Consider the following 21522-nt stretch of genomic DNA (forward strand, 5'->3'; position numbering starts at 1 on the left):
TTTTTTTTTTGGGGGGGGGGATACCAAAAGGTTAATAAGACAGGTATTTGTACAGTCTGACTGAGGGAAAAAAAAAAAAAAAGAGGATTTAGATGAAAAAAAAAGGATTTTTCCTGGCCCCTGAGACCTGGGGCTATGTCTAGCAATTTGAGCAGGAGCACACAGGACTGTAATGCAGTGTTTGTTGGTATAACCACTGCGCCTCCTATACAGCCTGCCTGCCTGATATCTGGGGTGGATATTAGTCCTCAGAAGGACTGTTTGTTTGATTTTGCAGACTTTAGAGACCCTACACTACCTATTTCGCAGTATAAATCTCCCCCTAGCTCAGCAGCACTCTCCCAACACTTTCTGATCCAGAGCGACTGTGTCCAAGATGGCAGCGCCCGGTTTTAAATACTCGAGGTGACGCTGTGCAGCCAGCCAATCACTGTAATGCCCACAACCAACATGGCTGCAGCATTACAGTGACTGGCTGGCAATCCCTGCATGTTCATTCGCTCTGTAAAGAGCGTCAAACATGCAGGGTGGAGACCCGAGCTCCTGCCCGAGTAACTCGAAAATGCTCGGTGCTCGTCGAACATCCCGAGTAGTGAGATGCTCGGGCGAGTACACTCGCTCAACACTAATAAAGATAAATCAAATTCATCACTGCTTATAAGTCCAAGTACTGAATAACTGTTTTGCTGCCAAATAAAAAAGCCACACATTTTCAAGTTTTGTCTATTTATTAAATGTTGCCAATCATTTTATAATATGTACCCTCAACTAAAGTACACAGTGTATGCAAGTAGTGTTGAAGAGACAAATCCCGAACCTATATACTGTATATATATTGGTCTCCCACATGACAACCACCTCAAGAAGTCTTCATTGTGAAGGTCAATGTCTGCAAACAACCCACTAAGGAAAGGGATGTTCTTCAGCTGGCACGAGACTGATGTCCGGGTTGACTCTTGATTAATTCTCTGTCTTCTTATGAAACGGTGGAGTCAGGTGGTGGCTGTTGTCATGGACTTTCTCAAATAATTTAAGTATTAAACAAAATTAAGTATTCAGTGCCACCCATTAGTTGCAAAGAATTTTACAGGTCTACTAAAATGATCTAGATTGACCATTTATTCCACATACAGATAGTTCTTCTTGTATTAGCTGAGATTATAAACTACTGTAGACATTTTTCTGTCTTCATTACACCAAGAACAATACACAGAACAATAAAATAGAAAGTCTACTGTACTGTATTATACAATTATTTTAAAGCCTGTCAAGTCTATACACAGTCATCACATATGTGCTTTGCTGGTAACCTAGAACCTGCCCAAAGTGAAACAACATTTCTGATTGTCACACACATAGGAAACAAGTATAATATATTATTATACGGAGACAACTACTGCAATAATCATACACACCGAAATCACTGCAATATTTTGTTAAGGATTTGTCTCTTCACATTACACCAACAGATGGTACATTACATACATGTTTTTTTCTTTTGTTTTTTTTACTTTTACTCAAGGAAAACAACAGTTATACCCAACTCCGACAAAACTTAGACAGTGGAAGACACAACCACAATCACTTGCTAAGAATGAGTGAGACACAGAAGAGCAACCAGGTTCAGAAAAGTTGTTTTAACATGTAGAAGAACTTAGAACATCTATTGTTTGGTCTACAATCCAATATAGGGTTAGGTTCTCTGGAGACATCTTGTAGAAGGATTGATGGTGGCCTTTCAGCTTAAACACTTCTGACTCTTCAGCTGGAGATGATGGATAGATTTACATTTAGTCTATGTATAAAAGGCCAACCATAGTGGACTAATTTCAAGAGAGAGAAAAGGACTAACTACTAACCATGATCAAACATGACTGTAGTATATAATGCCTCATTATGTAACCTGGTTGTTCAGCTATGAGTAGACACAGTGTTTGGAGAAGAATGGCTAAAAAGCACATATCTGCATCTTACCAACACCTCATGGGAAAAGTAGAATTTAAAAAAACACATTGCTTTTACATCACTCACAACAAGAATTGTTTCTACAGTCTTTAAAACAAAATAAATATATTTCATTATCTCTAAAACAAAATAATCTATATTTCTACTAGTGGTTAAGGAAGAAACGCTCATTGTGCCAGCACCATATTTGTATTCCTTCCTTATTAAGGGACCACCAACCTGCTCGAGTGAAGAGGTAATCTTGTGGGGAGTGGGAGAAAGACCTGCCTTGACATGGATGTCTAGATCTGAGCGAGAAGGGTTTTGTATTTCATAGTGGCTTTGGTAGGCAAAGGGCCTCAAGTTCACTTCACAGAGCTCAGCTCAAGAAGATTGAGTAGTGATTTAATATAAAAGATGTGTGGAGACAATTTAGTGTTTAATCATACTTGGCTACTAATGTCAAGAGGGAACAGGGCACCCATCAGGAGAAGAGGAAAGGTTCCTCAGAGTTCAACGTTCTGTGTTGTGAGTGAATATATTACTTTCCAACACTGGTATCAATAAACATAGATTTCAAATCTTGATCCATATTTATTCACCCTATAACTTAACAAAGTTTGAAATTTATGATGACATGAAATAATATAATTGTAATATTGCTGATACTTTGGAAAAATGACCTAATGTATGCTACACAGGATGTCGGCCTAAAGTCCCATCATCCCTATCCAGCCACTCTTAACATAAGGAGAAAAACAAAATTCTTCTTGGTATATTCTACGTCTATCTAATAGAGTTGTTTGTTCCAGTGAGCTAAAGCTTACCCAAATATTACATGCTGAAGAAATTTGAAGGGCTGTTAAAAAAAAAGTAATGGATTATTGAGTATTGTTCACAGTAATGGGGTGTTTTACAAAAAAGTAACTTAAAAGACTATTCTTAATTTATTTTTAAATTTGGAATGGATTTGGGAACTAGACATGAGATCTGTGCTTGCCCAAGCATACTTAATCATAGGAGACCTTTACTGGAGATAAGTATTCTACTCACTTGTCATAAATATCAAATTATTTTACCTGGTATAAATGCTGCTCTTCTCCTGAATTTGGCGTGTTTATCATTTGTTCCTGCGCCCCTTCATTCCGGGAGAGGCTCCGGAACAAAAGATAAATTCTCCCCTTTTTAAAAATCTGGTCTCAATAAGACTCACATAGAGAGGAATTGAGGACTAAGCTCACTAGACCAAAAAGACTAGATTTATATACAGGGAAGATAGAGCCATATTTCAGGAACACAGAGAAGCAAAAGAAAACAAGGCCAGAATAAGGAGAAAAAATAACATTCATGGCAAGTGACAAGTCCTCTTTAAAGCAATTGTATCAAACTATTGGGAAACTAAAATTACCAGCATGCCCTCACAGCCGCTGATTGGTTGGAGGTCACTGCCTTAAAAGGGAACCTGTAACCTGTCATACTGAAAATGGTACCAGATCTGCAGGCAGATGGAGCAGATCAGATATATTTACACCTTTTTGGGGAACAGTTTCAGTAAAACTTGCATTTTATTCATTGGTGTTTATCTGTATATGAGTCCAGTGGGCGGTCCTATTGGGTGCTTCAGTCTTTCCTGTATCGCTGTGCATGGAGAGAGCTGGTAGGACCGCCCACTGGACTTATTTTCATACAAGTACAAAGGATTTCAATGAATAAAATACAGGTTATACTGAATCTTTTCCAACAAACCTATATATCACTCTGCTCAGCTTCTCCTTCTCTACACTGTCCACAGATCAGACTGCATATATACTGTAAGATGACAAGTTCTTTTTAATAAGAAAATGTCAATATGACAAACCAATTAAAAGAAAGACATCAGTGTGACACCGTAACAGAGTAATAATTAAGAGTGTAATTTCATCCACCAAGCTGCCCCTTAAATGCCAATCAGGGGGGCTGAGAACAAGGCATTTTTGTATTGTATGAAGCTATGTCTGGTGCCGTATGATCTCTCTCAGGCAGTCGGTAGCACTGAAAAGGATCAGGACACACAGATGTGTCCACCCTTACCTTTCTGTCAATTTTATTAAAGGAATCTCAGTAAGTTTTTCTACCCTAAACCCTCCTAATTATGTATGTGATGCATGAAAAATCTTACCAATCACTGTCTTCATCAGTCCTCGTCTGACCCACACAAGCTCTAGAGCAGTCCCCAACCTGTAGCTTGAGAACCACATGTGGCTCGTGGGCCCGTGATGTGTGGCTCGCGGCTGTCTGCCACCTTGGTATATTAGTACCAGGTCTAGCAAACAGCTATTAAGAGCAGAACTCTAGATGGTGACTTGTGTGTAGCCGGCGCAGATCTGAATGGGGGTAAGATAGGAAACCCTGGAGCTTGGTATACTGCCTTGGTGTCACTTCAGTGGAAAAGCTTTGGCTGTCATTATACCAGTAATAGGGGGCTCTGGGTGTCACTATTGTGAGTGCTGCAGGAGCTGGATGTTGCTCGTCACCCGCTCTCAGAGCTGAATGTGGCTCTCAAGGTCAGACAGGTTGGGGACCTCTGCTCTAGAGCTTTGCCAGCTCGCAATGTGTGAGGCGGTGCTTTTTTTTTCAATTTAAGTTTATGTGAACCAAAATGAGGTTACATAGACTTAAATTGAGAAAGCAACTTTCGCTCCACACATTAACCTCCTTTGGTATTCTGCCAGTCTATTTTCAGGTCATGTGGGCCATAAGAGATCTGGAGCATCAGTGGAAATTGGTGAAGACTGCAATCAGTAAGTACAATAATACACTTCCACTGCATCACATACATAATAAGGAGGTTTGGGGGAAAAAAAATTACAGAGACTTCTTCTTTAAAGAGCAACTAAACCTTTGATACTATTGAAGAGGACAAAAAATATAAAAAATTGCAAGCAGATAAGTGGGGGTCTGCGTTCTAAGACCCAAACCTATCGTTCAAAACACCCCATGCAAGCTGAACAGCTTAGGAGACATGAGCTGGTGCCTGCGCACGCTCACAGAGTGGAGTTATGGATTCAGTAGACAGCATAAGCTTCAAGCTTGCTATTGAATCCGCGCTCTACTCTGTGCGCACTCAAGCAGCGGTGCGCTTCTGTCTATTGAGCTGCGCACTTCACAGGGCGTTTTGAGTGATTAGTGGGGGGTCTCAGGAAGCAGACCCCCACCAATCTGCTCGCAATAAAGGAGACAAAAATGTTAAACATTTTTATAAAAGTTTTATATACTCTTTATAGGTTTTAAACTCTCATGATATTAAATCCTCGATAGACTGCAACTCACATCCTAACCACTGGGTGGCCATACACAGAAAAGGGATATAACATAATCATCTCCTGACACAGTATCACAAAATCAAATGAAAAGTTGATCATCTTGCACCACTCACTGCAAGATATCTCAAGCCAAGAGAAAAGGGCACATCTTTACACTTAATTTAGAAACTAGTGTCAGATTGCACCTCATAATCCCTTTCAGAGCTTCAGACTGACTGAAGATCGTGTGATATTCCATGTGTGACTTCACAGAACCAGAACATGATATCTTTTAAGTTCCCTTGCTTACTACTTTAGATGGTTGTTTACTGGATGCATTTACACCCACTAATATATCCCAACTAGTGTATGATACTGATGTCCTTTTTTAATAGTTCTTTTACATGTCAACACTTGAATCAAAAATTGTGTGAAAGTTTGAGCCCTGCCCTTGATCCGATTAACAAGTTAGTCTGCTAGTGTGTATTTGCACCAGCTCTGCCCCTGCTGTGACCCAGTTCCAGGGACAGTCTCACAAAAATAAGGTTATTGGGAGGTATAGGATGTTAATGTACAGAAAATAAATAATTACCAAACATAGTCAAGCAACTTCACCTTATATTGTTTGTTACTTAGAACATCAACTAAAAATATAACAGTAGTAAACTGTCACAAACCAAGTTGAGTAATAAAAATACAAGTACATATTTACAAATCCATATGTAAATGGCATACAAAAAAAAATAAAAATAAAAATAAAGGGAACGTGGCATCAGAAAATAACCTATTAAAATTAAGTGTATTATTTAATGATGTTTTCTTTTACTTTTCTGCATCAATATATAAATATACATATATATACACATGAAGAAAATGCCATTTTCACACTGCCCACAAGGCATTATACTAGACTTTGCAAGACAGACAATTGTGGGGGCAGCGCTGGTCTCTGTGCGCCGGGTATTCTTTTTGCAACGTGCACTGACAGTGCACTCTCTTGCCGGCTCGTCACTTCTGATCAGAGCCAGCGAGAGAGCACACTGTCACTGTGCGAATTGCACAATGACAAGAATCTACTGAGCATGCGTCGGAATTGACAACCAACGCATGCTCAGTAGAGCAGGGACTAGCTCAGCCCCGGAGGACACTGATGACGCTTTGTTCCAGGGAGGGGGCAGAGGCTGCGGTCACTGTTGATGATGCTTTGTTTAGGTATTCCAGCATGAACTGTGTTTCTGAAATGTAGTGTCATCAAAAAGGAAGTAGTAAGAAAAATAAAGAAAACAGTAAGTATAGTCAGGGAATGGTAGGGACTTTTTAATTAAAGTATATTAGAAAATAGATTAAATTCTGCCATTAAATAGAAAGGCATTTAGGGTGAAAATTAATATGTGTTGTGGACCACTCCTTTTAATGGCAGTGTGAAAATGGCTAAATTTCTTTATTATTTTTTTTTAATCTAGGTCGTGATATAGAAAAAAAAATACATTTAACATAAAGAACCTGATTTAAACAATGTCATTTTCTGAAGACACATTCCCTTTAATTGATAGCAAATACAGAAGAGAGCTGCCACTTAATAGAAGCAATTCAAGATAACCTTCATTGAACAAAATTTGATTGGTATAGATATTAATTGTTGTTATTTAGTTATTCTGCATTCTGTGACTGTTTTCTACTACATGTCCAGTTGGTGGAGCTTGTATATCTGGGACTCATCGCTGAGGGATCAGGCGTAACCGCATAAAAGAGGGTGACATTTATGTCATTTTTAATTAATTGATATTATTCTGTGTAATACTGGCAGATGATGGGTGTGGTGATGGTTTAGATTCACAGCTCTGATCACCTGAACCTGCTTTAAATGATTTTAACAAAGCTATATCAACTCTTATTGCATACAGAAAAATACTGTGAAAATCAAGGAAGTTTTACTTAGAATAAAAAAAAAAAATCTAGATTTCACCGAAATTGTAAATCACAACATCTTGTGTGAGTGCTAAACATCCGCCACATTTGCCTACAACTTTAGGTTGAAATTCACCCACAGTGATACACGATGCCAGATATCCAATTTATACACGGTCTACAGATGCACAGATATTCACGTAAGCATGTGCCATAGACAACATCAAGAGCCTGTGACAAATAACTGCGGATTATATATATTCATCTCTGTCTAGAATCCCTCGGCTAATGCTGGTAATAGGATATGTATTTACAGGACACCATTGCCACATGCCTAAAATGCAGGGTAAAGATAAAGGAACATAAAATATTAGGAAAAATAGCTTAAAAAAAAAAGTGAACAACAAAAACAACATTGGTCTCTGCACTCTTATTGCCAAGTCAATAAAGGGGAAAATAAAAAGGGGGACACACACAAAATTAAAAATATATATAGTCCATTACTTTGTAATAAGGTGCAAAATTAATTATTTACTGGACCAGTTTAAAATAAAAGTAGCGACCTGTCAAATGTAAAAGTAATGGCCATCTTTGTAACAATTTTTTTTTTTAAATTGCTCCAATGTTCTGTTGCTTAAAGTTTTTTATTTGCAGCCCCGATGCAGACTTATTTGTCTCCATGGTTACAGACTACAAAGTCTGTGTAGTCTGACATTGTAATCCCGCTTTGCTTTGCTTCCGCTTGTTGCTAGTTTACGTTTGTTAGGTTGGCAAGAAGAAGGCGACAGATAGATGGAAAGTAAGACTGCAGGAGCAAACTACTCGCCATGTGTACTAGTGGTCTGTAACCATGGAGACCCATAGGACTGCAAAGAAGCTGTACACACAAAACAGTAGAAGATTTTAATCAACACAGCAATAAAAAAAAATTGGTTGCAAAGATGTAACTAGCCTAAGCTCAGATGCAGAAGGGCTGAAATTGTCATTTATATTCTGGAGACGTCACCAAGATAAAGATAAGGTAGTAGCATACGTTGAATCCAAAATTGCTGGATCACCCTCAAAATAGTAAGGGGACTCCTTTTTAACAAGCCCCCCTATCCCTATAACAGGCTTGTTTGCTTTACAGTCCCATGAAAAAAATAACTAGTGGATAGTAGTATAGTATTATCTGCAGCCCTATGTAAAACCACAGGTATAAAATACATTGTAATATCATGGCACAACATCCCTAAAAAAAAATCTGCCATAAGGAAATTAGCCCCCTAACTAAAGGTATTTAGTTTGGAAATCAAAGAACAATCCATGTCTGAAGGTTTAATCACTGATGCAGTGGGCAGACAGGGAACTTCCAGCTCTAATGTTTGTCTCATCTTCCTGCCTGCCACAGGCCTTGAGTCTTTGACTGACAGGTCACTCTTCTCTCTTTCCGTACCCAAGATTGTGCGAAGATGCTGAATCATTGCCCTGATCAAAGGGGCAGCACATGCACCAATCGCCAGCGAGAGTAGACTCCTCGATCTGCGCATGCGCTGCCCCACGGAAGAGACGACTCCAGGCAGTGATTCTGCGCAGATGCAAAATCAGCACCCGGGATAATCTCTATAGAGGGGGTGGCACATGCGCAGATTGTTAGGTCGGCTTCCGCAACATCATCAGGAGCTTACTGTGACTGATGAGATAACCCTGGGCAATAATTCGGTGCCTGCGCAGAATATCTCACAGGGGAAGAGAGAACAGTGACCTGTCAGTGAAAGGCTGAAGGCGGGCAGGGAAATGAGACAGGCAAGAGCTGGAGGTGCACTGTCCGCCCACTGCACTTGTGATTAAAGCTTCAGAGATGGATCGCTTTACAATTTCCATACTAAATACTCCAAGAAAGGTATGCATTTAATAAGCATTAAAGGGCCTTCATGAACATGCCTTTAGTTAGGGGTCTAACTTCGTGATGACAGGTTCCATTTAATGACAAATTCAACACTACTATATCTTCAGGCTTCAGACTCGGAATGAGAAAAATGCTAGAAATCATAGACAACCAAACTATATACAAGCACATCCCATTAGAACTGTGTACTGATTGATTATAGCAGAGTACATAAACCAAGGTCAGGCCACTATCTGCTGTCTACATGTTGTGAACCTGTATTTTACAAGACGACCAGCCAATTACCGCCTTTTTTTACAAAGCCCTAGACTATACTCATGTACTAGCAGTATATAGGAAAACTTGTCTTTTAGATGGCAAATACTAGAATTGATAATATACAGTCTGAGTGTACCCCACACAGGGGTAAGGGGGTCTTGCGAGATTCTCAGAATCCTTCTTGACATGCTTTCACTGAATCCATGTAAAGTGCCAGTTCTACATTGCAGTGGCGGAGACTCCCTCTTTACATGTGCTCTGATGGCACTGCATGATACCAGCTTGTTAAAGCACACACTGAAAATAAATTAGAAAAATTATATATATCTATATAAGAAAAAAATCTGATGGCTTTAACATGGATCCTTCGTGAGAAGAAAATACGGGGAACTCCTTTCAAGAACTGTATGCCACATTTGGGTCTTGGCCTTTCCCTGAGTCATCGCACTGTCCTTCACATGCCAAGACATCTATTTAAAAATGCTGCAAAGAAAACAGAAATTAAATGTTTAGAAATAGTCAAAACTAATTATCATGTAAGTGGTAATTTTATATAAAATAGGACAATCCTGATGGAGGAATACAGTACAGAGGTCATTTCTAATATCAAAAAGTCTGCTTAAAAAAATGAAAAAGCATAAAAAATTAAACTGAATAAAATGCATATTTTAAGAGCAGAGACAGACTGCCGTATAACTCGTGTGATAATCACATCGCACTGAACAAACTGGCCGCCACCTCTCCTGACCTGAGCATGACAGCGTGATGGATTTCTATGCACCTGTAAAGCTCAGGTAAGAGAGCAGACAGCCAGTGCGTGGGTTTATGATGCGATCCTCGCACGAGAAATACGGCAGTCTGTCTCTGCCCTAAGGCCCATTTACATGGATATGATTAGATGAATGAGCATTCACAAATATCCTCATCATCGGTCCATGTAAACATGCCCAGATACTTCATATAGACTTTAATACCCCCAACGGTACATGAAGGATCCAAGGATTCTCTCACCTTCTCTCCTTTGACTTTGAGCTTTCAGTGTTCATGCTGAGAGCTTTCCACACAGTAGTTTTAGGCATCTCATCAGATATATTTATATCAGAAGGATCGCATCTAAAAAGGAAACACACGAGGCAATGGGAACATCAATATGTTTTACTTTGGGAGTGGAACCTGCTACCTGCCTCTGCCATCATGACTTTATATGGGTAAAAAAAGAGGGAAAAAGAGGTTTTCCTTTTTTCAACTTTTTTCACCACATCGGCCAGTGCTATGTGAAAATAATAAAATCAGTTGCACTCCCCTTCTCCTACTGCACCGCCAGCCCTCTAATGCTGCTCCCAGTTATTGTTTACAGTCTGCGGCAGTGAAGTCACGACGACCAGTGTGACCGCTGCATCCAATCACTGAGGCCATCGACATCGGAGTCAGTGCTGAGACTATAGCAGAGTGTAGTAGCTATAAATGGGATTTGAGAATTTTTAAATCCTAAATTATGATAATGCCAATTGCTGTCGCAGCTGATGCCAATTTCCTCATTGAGTTTAATGGCAAGTTACAATCCACAATAAAGAGCAAAATCCACAAGTGCATAAACCATCATAAATAATAATTGAAAAAAAAATAATAAACTTCTGACGCCCTTCATTACGACACCCTTGGTCCCCACAACTACCTATATCCTGGCGCCCAGCAATAACTTGTAGAAACATGTGGCTGCATCAGAGCTGGATACCACGGTACAGAGATCAGTATGGACTAGGCTAGCATCAATACTGGAGCAGCAGAATGTGAATATACTGATTTTTTTGCTCAGCAGCTTGAGTCAGCTGTGGATAATGCACAACAAAATCAGAACAAAGCAGTGATGATTTTCTAGCAGATTTTGGATCATATTTGATGTTGTATTATCCAAGGTAAATCTGACCTGTGTGAATGTACCAATCTTTCCTCTCTGCTCTTAAAGGGAATCCAGATTTTTGCTACCCCATCTGACAGCAGAATGCTGTAGGGCCAGAGACCCTGATTCCAGAGATCCATCACTTATTGAGCTGTTTGCTGCAGTTTTGATAAAATCATAGCTTTATCTGCTGCAGATAAACCTGACCACACCAGTGATTGGCAGCTTTCTGTGTACACTGTGCATAGACTGAAATCTGTCACTCAGTGGCGGGGGCGAGGTTATACAGAGCTCATGAATATGGAGGACTCCCTGGCAGCAGGTTTACTAGTCCGCTATTGACAATCTCATACTTATAAAACAATGATTTTATTAAAACTACAGCCAGCAGCGCAGTAAGTGACACATCGTTAGAATCAGGGTCTCTGTCTCTATATTATGCTGCTCTCAGATTAGATGACAAAAACCTGGGGAAGGATTCCCTTTAAGTGGCAACTCTATGATCTATCCAGTGACCTTCTATAACTGTCACTCAGAGCAGGAGGGGGGGTTGTATTGGATTACCTTGAATTATTGTTTCTTCCAGGGCTGCCTAATAATTTTCTGGTTTCTAAGGGAAGCTGTATTCCTTTGTCATCCGAAGCCTGCAACATCTTCTCTGCTTCCTATAAAAAAAGTTTCCGGTAATTACTGATGCGCATTATGTATGCGTCATATTTAGGAATATAGGACCGTAGATGTATGGGGATTAGTTGAGAAGTTAAGAAATAACTTCAATGTGTAACATTACTACAATTAAGGCAAAGCTACTGTGCCCATCATGTCCAAAAGCGTTGTACCCGCTCCTCTAGATTCCCATAGTTCATCTGTGTGGATGGTTTTGGACAGGATAGGCATAGTCCAAAAAAATCTAGGTCAGGGCAAGTATGGGAATCTACAGGTAGCGATATACAATACTTAGAAGGAAGAACAATGTTACAGCATTGTGCTAGAACCATAATAAAGGAAGGAACACAGTTACTTGAATCTTTACAGCTTGTATTATGCGATGGCGACATCTGCTGGTTGCAATGGGTAGTACCTATTTAAAAAAAAAAATTGGGGGAATTTATCACAATAGGAATTTTTTAAGTCAGTTTTGCTTGAGGCTGGGTTGCAGTTATTTGTACCAAACGTATCAAAAAGTTTCACAATGTTTGATAAGTGAAGCCTCTTTAGATAGAATACTTTTTCCTAGAATTGATACTTCATTATTTTTAGACCTCCCCTGATAGGAATAAGATTGCAACTGTTTTCAACAAGTCGCAATAAATAAATGTGGCTCAAACCTCATCTTATTTGCATAACCTCATCTTATTTGCATAACTACGTACACCAAAATGACATCCACTTTTTAAAAAAGTGCAAAAAAATTGCAAAATGTCCAACATTTTTGCAGAAAAATAGCATGCAGCAAAATTTGAGTCCTTTTAGTGCAAAAAGATTTGCACAAAACCCTTGATGAATTTTCCACTTTTTTTCTTGGACTCTTGAGACTTTATCAGTGTTGGAAATGCATCTATAGCCATTGGGGAGAAATTATACAGGGTTTTGTGCCCATTTTTGCACCAACACTTTGATAAATTTGGTGCACATAATGGAAACACAGTCACAAGCAAAACTGAATTAAAAAAATTTATCTCATTAGAAATTCTACCCACTGTGTACCGGCAGAATTTTTCTTTTCTTGGCCTTGTTTCAGAGAATATAAATCATAACTGGCTGGATGAAGTGGCTGGATGAAAGATCCAAGAGTCTGTCTGGATCCCAGAAACTCACTCAGCTTTTATGCACACACACTGATTACAAGCAAACAGGTCACAGGTGAGGATGTTACCTTCAGTAGCCATTCAAACCCAAATTCTGTGCATGTTATCAGGCCAAAATCACTGGGGTATGTGAACTTTTGATCAGGGTTATGTAAACTTTTCAGCACAACTGTGTATATATATATATATATATATATATATATATATATATATATATATATATATATATATATATATATATATATATATATATATAATTGTAAAAATAGATAATGAGAAAATCGTTTCACATATGTATGCCCACACAATAATTCAGATTGGAGTGCTAAATAAAGTAATTCCTAAACATTATGTCACATAAAGTGCAAAAGGTGCATATAGTAATCAGAGGCTCAGCCACCAAACACCTGATGCACAATCACAAATGCTTCATTAAGGGTATATTTTTTAATATTCAAGAAAATCCATTGTTTTAAAATAAATAATTGCATCTACTTTAGTCCTAGCACACATTTGTTCTTTTTGGTTCCTTATCCCAGTTGAGCCTTTTGACCTCCTGCTCCGCCTAGCATCGCCATCCTTTGTATCTCATGTGTAATATTTTTCAAGCCTCCTTCCCTTACCTCCAGCTCCTTGGCTTTGTTTTTCGCATCTTCCAGCTTCTTCTTCTTACTTTCCGGCATCAGGTCGTCCAGCCAGCTCAGCTCCCGGTTGGTGAAACAGAAATCCATTACTTTGCGGACGAACACCAGAGCGAGGACCTGTCACAGGCAATCAGGCATCAGCTTTACTATACACAGGAGTGTGCAGCAGGAATTATACACATGATATTTCCTAGACACAGAGGGTGTTGCACGTACATTGCACAACATATCATTATCACTACATGTTACACAACACCACCACACTCACACCTAATAATCATCATATCATACGTGACACCTTTTAACTTGAGTTCTATGGGAAAACTTTCAGATAATTGTCTCTATTCAGGTTTCTGTACTTGGACAGCAAACAATCGTACCAATTGTCCTATACAGATATGTCACCAGTGTAAACAGGCCATTAAAGCGCCAATTGGTTCTTGTTTATGGCCAGAAATCATCCCCCAATATAAGCAGCCCAATTCATACTGCAAAATGTTCACTCATACAGAAATCTAAAGGATCCAACGTAAGGGCTTCTCCACACGACCGAAAAAATTTGATGAGCGCTATCCGTCATTTTAGCAGATGGCGCTTATCCCCATGTTATTCTATTGGGCAGTGCATATGTTTGATTTTTTCCTTCGACCAAGTCGGTATGAGGAAAAAAAAAAATCACAGCATGCACAAAGTTCATCTGATTATTGGATCACACTCGGCCATTCATGTCTATGGGTCAGTGGAAAAAAAATCAGACTGCACTTGGATGAAATCCAAGGCCAGTCTGATTTTCATGAACAGACTGAATAGATGGAGAAAATGGAGATTTTTTTTTTTATTCTCATCCGAAAAAAATCGGATCACACTCTGATCAAAGTATGATCAGCATAATAGGACCGATTTTCTCGGATGAGAGAAAATCGGTCATGTGACACTAGCCTTAATGTGATCTCTCAGGACCATTAATATCATTTGAAAACTGATCCAACATTTCCCTTATGGCTGCTTGAAACACGGATGCCATGACGGTGTGAACACAGCCTTACTACTATAGATGTAGCAGAGCTTCCCCTATCTTTCAACTCTATGGAGCTGCAAAATCTCTGCATCTTGACTTGTAAGTGAAGCTTAGCTGCAGTCTGCACAAGCATCACAATAAGCTGGAGCAAAGGAACGCAAAATGAACTAAATATACAGAAAAAATAGACGCAGAGCAGGTCTGGGAATCCAAATAGAAGAGGCTGACAACTTATTTATGATGCTTCTGGCAAAAGAAACAAAGTACTTACCTGGTAACACCTCGATTAATTATTAGGTTTCTCCCTAAGGAGAAGCTTCAGTGAGAACTAAACCTTCCTTAGTGTGTCAGTAAGTCTGAGCCCTGGCCTGGCAACAGATGTCTCAGATAGCGGGCGTTTGTGAGCGGGAGATGTGCCGCCAGCACTTGTAGCCTTCGCATTTCTCATCATATTACAAGGCTTGTTAAAGGGTCGATAGTGACTTGTAGGATTGCTGCATCCAACAGGTGGCGATATAGAGTTCTAGTCCTCCTCTCTGAAGAGGCAAATTGCATATCAGGTTAATAAGGAAATTGGGGAGAGGTTGTTTAATCGGTGGTGGGAGTTAATGGGAATAATTGACTTCTTACATAAAGAATTTACAGAGTTGAGGAGGGAGCGAGGTTTGAAGAGTGGGATTTGGGGTTTTTGTTTTTGCACATTTTATAAAAAATCTTCAATGATAAAATAAAAGTCTCTTCATACAGTAAACGTCATGTATAGGTCGACCAATTGTGAATTCACTGAAAATATAATATATATATATATATATATATATATATATATATATATATATATATATATATATATATCCTATATATAGTTACCTATATGGTCATGCAGAGCCTGTAGACAGGTATGGACTGGCTCACCAGAGGACAGGTAAATTCCCCAGTGGGCCACCATGCAGGTGTAGGCCCCCCATCTACTATATATGAGTAGCAGTTGGCACAATGCACTTGATTCATCATGTACAGACAATGGCAGCATCTCATTATTCATCCAAAAAACTGCCCAGACTATTGTTATATAGAAGCAGAGGTACATCTGTGGATGAGGATAATGTAATATTTGCATGTAGCTGAACTGTGGCCCTCAGAGTTATGTTACTGGTGGGCTCTTGCCACCTCAGTCTGACACTGCCTGTAGGGCTATAGGTATTGGCTCCATGCTGTTACCAGTTCTGTCCCAGTGTGTATGAGCCCTAACATTTACTACAAACAAACACACATTTAAGCAGAAAAGTCATCTGTCTTTCCAAAATATCAAACACATATTTTACCATCATAGGAAACACAATTGCAGCTGGAGAAGCCTTAATAACCCAAAGGAGAACCAGACAAGTGAGCTGGATTATAGTGAACAGATGGACTTTGCGTAGAGGAACGTGCCGCAGGTAGATAAAGTCCGGCTGGTGTTTGGCCGGCATTGCAAACAGAAGGAGACGGTCGAAGAACTGCAAAAAAAGAAAAGAAAAATCAAACATGATATGATCCATTCTCCAAAGAAACAGTGATCTGATACTTTAGAATGGGGTCTTATTACTATGGTAATTGTATGCCAGCCTCAGTAATAGAAACATATTTTCCTTGGTTACAGCAGCAGTTTTATTTTAGCATATCATAGCTTTGATCACTAAAATTGCATTTTTTTATGAAAAAATGCAAGTTTTATTCAAAATGTTTCTATTTTTCCATTTATGTTTTCTACTAGTGTATAACATTGGTAAGGTTTTAATACTAGAGGTTAGGACCATCCCGAATTTGGGTGCACCTTGGTCCTTGTGGGATGGCTTTTACACTTTTTTGATCAAAAACTGTATGTACCAAGTATATGAACTATTGCTTTTACTTATTTACTTACAGCAGGGTGTATGTCCACTTCGTTTCTGTCTTAGGTTTTGTCTGTTTAATGACCAGTGTGAACATGCTCCTATTTTGCATGCATACCAACTTATACTCCAGTTAACTTTTTTTGGTTTAGTGTAAAACATTGGAAAACAATGACTAGATTCTTTAATAGTGCCACACTTATCCACACTGTCTGGTATTGCAACTCATCCCATTCACCTGAATGGAGCTGATTTACAATACTATAGACATACCTTGGGCAAGACTAGCACTGCTCCTGGGAGACATAAGCCTTAGGCTGTGTATTCTCTGTGGATTTTGTGCACCTGAATTCTGCATGGAAAATCCATTCATATTATCAGCACTTATTTAGAAATTTTTATATGTTTTTTGCTGTAAAAAAGCAAAAGAAAAACTGCAGCAAAACAATTCATCGCCAGCTCTTCAACCTGCAGATTTAGGGTCCCCATTGAAATGAATGGGTAAAATCTGTACCAAAAAGGTGCATTTCCGTAACAAAAATTAACATGCTGCATATTTTTTTTAAAAAAAATGTGACAAAAGCTAATCCCACCGCCGTCTCCCCCAAAAATCAAACATGGTGGCAGCAGGGACTTTTCTTCAGCAGGGACAGGAAAGCTGGTAAGAGTTGAAGGAAAGATGGATGGAACTAAATACAGGGCAATCCGGGAGGAAAACCTGTTTGAGCACAGATGTCAAACTCAAACACATAGAGGGCCAAAATGAAGAACTTGGACAAAGTCGCGGGCCAACCAATATACAGGATAATAGGCCCCACAAAGTCCTCCATACAGAATAATGGGCCCCACATAGTCCTCCATACAGTACAATGGCCCCACATAGTCCCCCTTACAGTACAATGGGCCTCACATAGTCCTCCATACAGAATAAAGAGCCCCACATAGTCCTCCATACAGAATAATGGGCCCCATATAGTCCTCCATACAGAATAATGGGCCCAGACATAGCCCTCCATACAGAATAATGCGCCCAGACATAGCCCTCCATACAGAATAAAGGGCCCCACACAGTCCTCCATACAGAATAATGGACCCCACACATTCCTCCATACAGAATAATGGGCTCCACATAGTCCTCCATACAGAATAATGGGCCCACACATAGCCCTCCATACAGAATAATGGGCCCCACACAGTCCTCCATACAGAATAATGGGCCCCACACAGTCCTCCATACAGAATAATGGGCTCCACACAGTCCTCCATACAGAATAATGGGCCCCACATAGTCCTCCATACAGAATAATGGCCCCACATAGTCCTCCATACAGAATAATGGCCCCACATAGCCCTCCATACAGAACAAAGGGCCCTACACAGTCCTCCATACAGAATAATGGACCCCACACATTCCTCCATACAGAATAATGGGCTCCACACGGTCCTCCATACAGAATAATGGGCCCCACATGGTCCTCCATACAGAATAATGGGCCCCACACAGTCCTCCATACAGAATAATGGGCCCCACATGGTCCTCCATACAGAATAATGGGCCCCACATAGTGCTCCATACAGAATAATGGGCCCCACACAGTCCTCCATATAGAATAATGGGCCTCACACAGCCCTCCATACAGAATGATGGGCCTCACACAGTCCTCCATACAGAATAATGGGCCCCACATAGTCCTCCATACAGAATAATGGCCCCACATAGTCCTCCATACAGAATAATGGCCCCACATAGCCCTCCATACAGAATAAAGGGCCCTACACAGTCCTCCATACAGAATAATGGACTCCACACATTCCTCCATACAGAATAATGGGCTCCACATAGTCCTCCATACAGAATAATGGGCCTCACATAGTCCTCCATACAGAATAAAGAGCCCCACATAGTCCTCCATACAGAATAATGGGCCCCATATAGTCCTCCATACAGAATAATGGGCCCAGACATAGCCCTCCATACAGAATAATGCGCCCAGACATAGCCCTCCATACAGAATAAAGGGCCCCACACAGTCCTCCATACAGAATAATGGACCCCACACATTCCTCCATACAGAATAATGGGCTCCACATAGTCCTCCATACAGAATAATGGGCCCACACATAGCCCTCCATACAGAATAATGGGCCCCACACAGTCCTCCATACAGAATAATGGGCCCCACACAGTCCTCCATACAGAATAATGGGCTCCACACAGTCCTCCATACAGAATAATGGGCCCCACATAGTCCTCCATACAGAATAATGGCCCCACATAGTCCTCCATACAGAATAAAGGGCCCTACACAGTCCTCCATACAGAATAATGGACCCCACACATTCCTCCATACAGAATAATGGGCTCCACACAGTCCTCCATACAGAATAATGGGCCCCACATGGTCCCCCATACAGAATAATGGGCCCCACATAGTCCTCCATACAGAATAAAGGGCCCTACACAGTCCTCCATACAGAATAATGGACCCCACACATTCCTCCATACAGAATAATGGGCTCCACACAGTCCTCCATACAGAATAATGGGCCCCACATGGTCCCCCATACAGAATAATGGGCCCCACATAGCCCTCCATACAGAATAAAGGGCCCTACACAGTCCTCCATACAGAATAATGGACCCCACACATTCCTCCATACAGAATAATGGGCTCCACACAGTCCTCCATACAGAATAATGGGCCCCACATGGTCCTCCATACAGAATAATGGGCCCCACACAGTCCTCCATACAGAATAATGGGCCCCACACGGTCCTCCATATAGAATAATGGGCCTCACACAGCCCTCCATACAGAATGATGGGCCTCACACAGTCCTCCATATAGAATAATGGGCCTCACACAGCCCTCCATACAGAATGATGGGCCTCACACAGTCCTCCATACAGAATAATGGGCCCCACATAGTCCTCCATACAGAATAATGGGCCCCACATAGTCCTCCATACAGAATAAAGGGCCCTACACAGTCCTCCATACAGAATAATGGACCCCACACATTCCTCCATACAGAATAATGGGCTCCACATGGTCCTCCATGCAGAATAATGGGCCCCACACAGTCCTCCATACAGAATAATGGGCCCCACACAGTCCTCCATACAGAATAATGGGCCCCACACAGTCCTCCATACAGAATAATGGGCCCCACACAGTCCTCCATACAAAATAATGGGCCCCACACAGTCCTCCATACAGTATAATGGGCCCCACATAGTCCTCCATACAGAATAATGGGCCCCACATAGTTCTCCATACAGAATAATGGCCCTACATAGTCCTCCATACAGAATAATGGGCCCACATAGGGCTGGCTGTTCTGGTGTCGCGGGCCAAATATAACCACCCTGCGGGCCAGATTTGGCCCACCGGCCAAACTTTGACATGTATGTGCTAGAGGCTGCAAAAGACTTGACACTGGAGCGTAGGTTCACATTTTCAGATTCATATTTTTTAATTATTTAGAAAACCATGCATCATTTTCTTTACTAGCTACTTTGTGTTGGTATAGGAGATAAAATCCTAATGAAATACATTGAAGTTTGTGGGTGTAACGTGAAAAAATGTAGAAAAGTTCATGGGGTATGAATACTTTTCAAGGCACTGTATTATGTGGCACTTCACTGGCCAGAGCTTGGGGTTTGGCCCCGGCAGCTATGGAGGTACTGAGCAGCTGTGCAGATAAGCAGAGTGTAATGTATCTTACTGGAGACTTCCCAAGAGCAAAGACTCAGACACTCGGGAGCATTTACCTGCAGGAGGGGAATAATGGCCTGCCAATCTCCCTGAGCCATGAGAGACATAATCTGTCTTTCCTCCAATAAAGACAAAATGTGCTGCCTCTTGATCTCCGGTGAGCTGACGCTCCGTGTAGCGCACTAATGTATGTGTGCTGGCGTGCGAGCTGGCGGGATACAGCAGGATGAAGAACAATAAAGAGAATTTGTCAGAAATGCCAGCAAGGTTAATTATTAAAATGGATACCTCTATAAAAGAGATTCACAATGTACCCTGGGATGTCCTCTGCTTATCCATGAAGATCAAATATCTGCATTAGTCTGGGTCTTACATATTTATTAGGTAGTTATTAAAGTTCCTCATGCAATGAGCCTGTACAGAAATACACAGTCCATTAATGTACTATGTAGCCAGGAGCGCTCAATGTGCCGCCATATGGCGGCTCCTTATTGTACTAGATTACATATTTGGGAGAAAACAACATCCGATTGTTAGGAATTGTGGTTCTGTGCTCCCACCTGGGAATGAAGCAGGTCCGGTGCTATGCTACTCCGGTCACTGGCGTCACCATTGTCCTGACCCTGAAGGCAGAGCTAAAATGCGTGCACACAGACTGTCCCAATCTTATGGCGCATCGCGTTCTGGAGTGGTGGGATGTGTGATGACGCGGGACGCCATATCTCCCATTGATTTCACTGCCCGAGGAACATGGGACGCTGTGTTTCCCGGTTGCCAGGTAACGCAGGATGCTGCTATGTGTGACACTAGGCAGTGGTGGGATTGTGTCCATTCTGCTGTGCAAGTTAGCAGGGAGTGTTTGTCTGGGGATGATTGGGAGGTATTCAACACCTGATCATTCCCTTCGGCATTAGGCAGGCTATTTAACCCTGTTAAAAAATATCACAGTAAAAGATAATGCCTTACCAACACCAGGTCAGATTACCAATGCACTGCAGGATGCAGCAAGCCTCCATGAAAAAGGCGGGGGTAGCACCTGTGCAGGATACTGATACAGACAGCCCCTCACTAACCTACCAATTCATGGAGGGGGTGACTGTGTAGTATTGTACATGCACACCAATGGAATTTGCTTAGGGCACCAGTCACACAGATATGTGTGATGCACAGTGTCTGGCTTGCAGCCTATTGATGACGCCCATACTGTTAGATCAGGTGGGTTGCCCAGCACTATATACGTGCACCCCCACAGGACAGACGCCCCAATTCACCCAGCCAACACT

General features: G+C 40.9%; 1 protein-coding gene across 1 annotated transcript in view; it reads right to left on the bottom strand.

Annotated features, from left to right (window-relative positions):
- Positions 1-709: 709 nt before the first annotated feature.
- Positions 710-21522, bottom strand: part of LOC141199519 (electroneutral sodium bicarbonate exchanger 1) — a 265649-nt gene continuing 244836 nt past the window's right edge. The window contains exons 21-25 of the mRNA XM_073663223.1: positions 15972-16145; positions 13611-13748; positions 11744-11844; positions 10291-10392; positions 710-9762 (exon numbers count right to left, since the gene is read on the bottom strand). Coding sequence (XP_073519324.1) covers positions 9750-9762; positions 10291-10392; positions 11744-11844; positions 13611-13748; positions 15972-16145 — 528 coding nt within the window. The 3' untranslated portion in view covers positions 710-9749. The remainder of the gene's footprint in view (positions 9763-10290; positions 10393-11743; positions 11845-13610; positions 13749-15971; positions 16146-21522) is intronic.

The sequence above is a fragment of the Phyllobates terribilis genome, unplaced genomic scaffold, assembly GCF_046119375.1.
Source record: "Phyllobates terribilis strain yellow unplaced genomic scaffold, ASM4611937v1 Scaffold_2__4_contigs__length_985480577, whole genome shotgun sequence".
NCBI classification, from domain to species: domain Eukaryota; kingdom Metazoa; phylum Chordata; class Amphibia; order Anura; family Dendrobatidae; genus Phyllobates; species Phyllobates terribilis.